The following is a 6000-nucleotide window of genomic DNA, read 5'->3' on the forward strand; positions in this document are numbered from 1 at the left end:
TGTAAGAGATAAAGATAGAAATTCACCCTCGCTTGTTGACTTTCCATCACTTCACACATTTTTCCATTGTTGTGCTTCCTGCATCCTCCACTATCCTGTCATCTGAGTATCTATTCACAGACCTCAGTGACCTGACTTCACCCTTGGCTTTCTGTTGGACTGCTTCTGTAAACCAACCACTTCTAAAAACAGATGGAGAAACAGCTTTGGGGGAAGAGGAAGGGAAAAATGACCCATTCATCTTTTGGACAGGGCACCACCAAGCTCCCACTCCACCCAACACAGCCACATTAGTGTATGCAAGATGTGCACACAAGCAGAGATCTCTCTGCTTTACAGATACACAACCAACGACTGCATTGGTTTTAATAGGGCAGAGAAGTCACATTTACACACAAGGCTTTGTCTGAGTGACTGTTTACATTTCTTTCCAGGCAGTTCCTGAAGGCTCAAATCCCAGGCTGCAAACCTGCTAAGTTCCCTATAAAACCCTGTATTTGCCTAGAGGAAAACAGGGGCTTTTGTTGCGATCCTCAGGATAAAGATGAGGATATCTCCAGGCCAGTTGTGCAATGACATTTCTGGGAAGCTTGTGCTGCTCTTACACAAAACACCATTCTGAAGTGGGCCAGAGTACCCCACAGGAACAAACCGCTAATTCTACACACTGGAGACAAGGTTCAGGGTGGCCACAAAGGCAAAACACCAGTTGTTTTCTATGGGAAATGCACAGAAGTTGCCTTCCCCTCCAGCTTTACTTCCCATAAACTGAATTCATCATCGGGATTGCAGCTCTTTGCCATCCTGCTTTTTCTCACTCTGGAACGTTACCTTTTTTCTCCCTTTCTTCCTCATGGTAAAATGGAAAAAACAAAGGATAAAAATAACTCCCAAAATAAACATTGGGTTTTTTTTAATGCTAAAAATCCAAACTAGTGCATTTAAAACAAAGCACCAGGAGAGGAAAACAGGCAATTTCTCACCGAGCCTCCTGACAGTGAGTATTTGATGCAAACCATCCCTGGCTTTAGAAGAAATTCAGTGTCTCACAAGGACTGTTATCCCTGATACCCTGCCATATAGCAACTCAATTACATCTAGCTCCTCTAGGTCCCTCCTGGAGTGCCAAGTGGATACACAGCTTTGCACCCTTGCCTTCAGTATGCCTTGAATAGTGTCCTATTCAAGAGCACCTTGCCCTGTCCTAGAACTAACCTGAAAGAAGGCTCAATCTTGCATACAGTTTATTCTGTTGTTTGCTTCTGGAGTTTCCATGAGTTGTCGGTTGTCCTTGGGGGAATAGCTTTTTAAGCTAAATACATTCAGCTACCTGAATTCCTTCAGAATCCAAAGGCACAAAAAGGGGTATTCCTCCCAAAAATCACACATAAACCCCCTTTCCACAGCTAGATATCTTTTTGTACTCCCCTCCTGAACTAAGGCTTTTTAAGTTCCATAAACACATCGAGCACAAACCCTTTCCCCAAGCTTTTTAAGTATATCAAGAAGCAAACAAGCAAAAGCAACAGAGAAGGAAGCATGAGAAAGGTAGGAAACAGAAAGTGTATTATGCACTGTTAGTTATTGCTAAGAAAACTGGGAAAATCAGCAGGAATATGAAATCCCTCAGCTTGGTTTTTCAGTTGCTTAGAACAATCTCCTTGCTTTTTACTAGTTCCAGGCAGATGCATCCCATTGAAGTGTAAAACTTCCCAATAACCTCATGGAGAGAAGTGCTTTTTTAAAGCAAAACGCTGCAGTGGTTGGCTTTGGAGTGTAGCATTGCAAGGGTTTAAGGAGAAGGATCTCAAGGAGATGAGATGAGGCACACTGCAGGTTGCCTGTGCTCTTAGAGCAGGAGAGGAGGCTGGAGTCAGTGTACTAGAGCATAGCCCCAGGCTGACCTACCACTGGTGAATGCTGTGGAGCCGCTTCCATATCATCATGGATTTTCAAGCTAGAAGGCAGGTGGATACCTAGGCAAATGCATCCTGTCAGACCCAATTGCTCATGCCAACAGGCTCAGGAAGGATCTGCACCATAACCTTTTCCCCAGTGCAATGAGACAATTGGAGTCTTGGTGTTCAATGCAGCAACTCTATACCCCTGAGACAGTGCTGTAAGAGAGTCATTGACCTCTGAGCTTAAAGGGCAGAGCTCAGCTACATCAGTACAGTGGTACTTGTGCTGTTACAGCTGCACCCACTGCAGCAGCATCACCCCAGTATCCCACACTGATTACGTCTTTGTCAGTGAACACTGTGCTGAGCCACCCCTCACACTAATGTAAAGGTTCACTGCTAATAGCAGGACACCAGAAAGCCGGATGGCTGATTTGGCCTCTCGCATCATTGCTGTGAATCTTGAAGGCTCTGGTTTCTGAAGGGCAGAACACATACAGTAAGTGAAGAAAACCCATGCAGTAGTGTCAAAGCCAGCATTACACAGGCAAGCATATTTGATGGCAAGAAAGAAAAAGATTCAGTTTTCTACTTTAATGGAAGTCTCATTCAAAGCATTCAAAATTAACTTGGAGAGGGGAAAAAGGCAGCAAAGGAGAATTCCAGCACCTGAAAACTTTAATTCAGTAAAACATCTAAATGAAAGCATTTGCTAGTTTGTTGGGGCTTTTATTACTGCCTGAGAAATGCAACATCGAGTTTTCACACCAAAGAATCAGCTATTTCTCTTGGAAACACTGATTTTGTTTTCTAAGAGTGCAGTGTGTTACACAAGGAGTTCGAAATGGTTTTGACCAGCTGTGGACAGTGATGAGAATCAGATGTCAAACGCTTACATGTAGGCACACACATTCACACGCATCACCTTCCACTCCTCACCCCTTCCCACTTCATTTACCTAGCTTTTACCAGGGAAGTAAGCATGGTCATGCTTCTGCCCACACTTTGCAAGGTCTTTTATCCTGTCTTGTTTTAAAACTAATTGGCTCCTGCTTCCTGTCTCCTCACACAGCTGCTCACTTGCCCCAGAGCAGTAAACACTAAAAGACAAGGACTGTGTATATTAGCAATGCCATTAGTATGTTTAATAATGAAAACCCAAACCAGGCAACTTTCCTTTCAAGTTTGCTTGTCTTTGCTAAAACCCCTGTTTTCCACACTAGCCTTTCATGTTATCAGCAAGAAAACAAGCCATCGTTGGCACTTCTATACCTTTTCACTGTAGAAAAGCAATTAGACTTTGCCTAGCTAGCAAACAAGACTCCCCAGCCTCCTTGTTTTCAATAGGGAATCACAATACTTCCTTACTTTTCCCTGGAACATGCTTCCAGTATTGATGAATGAAGCTGGACCCAGCAGAACAAGTTGCCTAGATGCCAAAGGTATAACAATGATAATGCCCATTGTGTTTTATAGATGAAAGCAGTCCTCATCATGCAAAGGTAAGTTGTCATTACACTGCTGCCAAAACCACCTTGTCTCTGGCAACAGCTTATTCCTTTTGCTCCAAGCCTTTAACATATGGGAATATTCAGCAGATGAATAGGGTTGGTGGATGGAAGCAAGAACCACAGTGGATGAAGCCACCCTTCCACAGAGCTGTTTCCTGGCCATTTCTGCAGGGCTGACCCCTCTAGCTGGTCTTAACCTTCCCATCTCCTGAAGTCTTAAGCAGTCTCCACCATAGAGGCACAAATAGCCAAAGGAGATGTGCAGGGGGGGAAGCTGCTGCCTGTGCTCCCTGCAGGATTCTGCAGCGCATCCAAGCCCCTGCCACATTCCTGTGGATAAAACCTTTGCTCACAGCATTCCTAGAGCAAAACCCCTTTCTCCAGTTTATTCAGCAGCTCCAAGTGCTGCCTTTCAGACACCTAGAAATCTGGTTAGTCCATGGTCCACACCTCTGAGACTTAAGGGAGAAGTCACCAAACTCCGTGTCCAGCCACCATCCTGTGGGGCTCAACTCTTCCCAGGGAATCAAAGACCAACCTACTTTTTCACACCTGTACCAGTGCTCCTGGGCACAGGAAGAGCCAAGGAATCGCAGCCTTTACCCAACCACAATAGATTTCCAAGCTGTCAGCACGATGTGGTGAGCAGAATGGAGACAGAAGCTCACTTATCACATTACAGTGCCTCTGGAGATGCAGAAACTCAGGCTGCTTCTGAGTCAGTCTTGTAGGCAAACCCCCTCAAAGACCTCAGGGCTGCAAACTCTTTTCTCCATAGGCTATAGCTGTAACAAACAGCTCTCTTCAACCCTTTACTCTCCTTTAATGTCTCCTTTGCCATTCTCCACTCCTCTCCTTGTTCAACAGTCAGCCTCTACCTCTTTTCCTTCTTTCAGCAGCCCTCGTTGTTCCCATTTCTTGCTTTCCCCCTTTATCTCCCTACTCCCATCCTTCCCCCCCAACTCCTCCCTCTTGCACTTCAACACATCTGTTTCTAATCTTAGCCATCAATTGGAAACAATAACCCCTTTTTCTTTCAAAATCTGCATGTTAAATGCCCAAGCAAATCAAACCACAGAGTTAAACACATTTGACACTGCACAAAACAAAGACATTTTGTTCACCTTGTTTTGCCAGGGAGGTTCAAGCCCCTCATGAGTTCATTGCTTAAAGACACTGCACTCTTTAGACAAGAAACACATTCCAGACTAAGTCTGTTTCACCACCACAAATGAAATATTAAGCTATCGCTGGCAATCGACCTGCTAACAAAGCAGCAAGGAAAACATCGGAACCCGAACACCACTGAAATCCGAGTTCCCCATAAAAGTTTTCTCTTTACAAACCCCTTTCTCTAAGACATGAGAAATGCATTTCGGGCACAAAGAGAGGGTGAATGGAAGCTTGATTAAAAACACTGAGCAAAACCAAAATGTCAACCTACCTAAAAAGAGGATTGGAAGTGCAGACATTCCGTCTCCAGGCTAGAGGGACTTTTCTTCCCTTTTTCTTCCTTTCTCCCAGGAACAGCAAGCAGACCTGCACAGGATTCAAAGGAACGCCTCTGGAATGCACTGAGTGTAACTGCATCCATGTGCCAGCAAAATAGCCAACTTCACTCTTTCTTCCCTTCTGCTATTCCTCTCCTTGTCCATATTCCACCCGGATTCAGTGAGAGCTTTCAGATCTCAGCAGTATCTCAGGCCTTTGAGTCTCTGGTGAAGAGGAGACGGAGGCAGCGCAGGAAGGAGTTCACATCTAACGGCAGCATAGAACAATTTTGCTTGTCTGAAAAGGAGAGAAGCAGGGGAAAACACTGTGCTCAATGTTCACCACATGGCTGCCTCCCAGAAGAGCCCCTCCCTACCATCAGCTGGGATTAATAGTGAAGACCAGACATGGGTGAGGTAGAGCTTCTCTTGATTTCCAGCAATAATGTGTATGGATATATACATATATACACCTTTAAAGGAGAAACGAGAGGATTTCTCTAGTGTCAAAACAGTTAAGTTTGGAGGCAGTAAAAATCCAGCATGGAAAAAAGTCAGATTAGTCACTCAAGCGCTAGAGACAGACTCATGGAAAAAGGCACACATGCTCTTTAGAGTGATAAACACACATGTACATGTTAACTTTACTGTCTTTTGTAGCTAGTAAATCACAGAATTAAAGCTTTAAGTCTTACTGAGATACTTCTGTTTGCTTCATGGTTTTCTTTAAGTTTTTAAGAGAGAGAAACTCCTAACAATTGATTTACCTCTGCATTCCATGATGAGAGAAAAAACCAAATGAAGCAGGAATGTGTTGTATACATTTAATGACTACTGTGGGATGCAATTTCTAACTCACCTCCAAAAGCCCTTTTAAAGCAGCCTAATACAGCTTTACAGCTCATGAGCTTCACCCTAGTGCAGTTAGTAAGTTGCAGAAGCTAAGATGCTCCATTCCACGACAGCAGTGAAGACAAACCTGTGTCTATAAGGAGATTCAAACGTGGTAGCAAATAAAGTTTGTAGATGATGACTCTGAAAAGCCAGAACTCTTTTATGCCTTATTAAAAGACACCTAAATCTTCCAAGGCCATGGAA

At 44.0% G+C, this 6000-nt stretch overlaps 1 protein-coding gene across 1 annotated transcript in view; it reads right to left on the reverse strand.

Annotated features, from left to right (window-relative positions):
- The window catches only part of CLMP (CXADR like membrane protein), a 35677-nt gene extending 30408 nt beyond the window's left edge, over positions 1–5269 (reverse strand). The window contains exon 1 of the mRNA XM_005142758.4: positions 4857–5269. Within this exon, the coding sequence (XP_005142815.2) occupies positions 4857–4884 (28 nt within the window). The 5' untranslated portion in view covers positions 4885–5269. The remainder of the gene's footprint in view (positions 1–4856) is intronic.
- Positions 5270–6000: the final 731 nt, after the last annotated feature.

The sequence above is a fragment of the Melopsittacus undulatus genome, chromosome 15 (assembly GCF_012275295.1).
Source record: "Melopsittacus undulatus isolate bMelUnd1 chromosome 15, bMelUnd1.mat.Z, whole genome shotgun sequence".
NCBI lineage: Eukaryota > Metazoa > Chordata > Aves > Psittaciformes > Psittaculidae > Melopsittacus > Melopsittacus undulatus.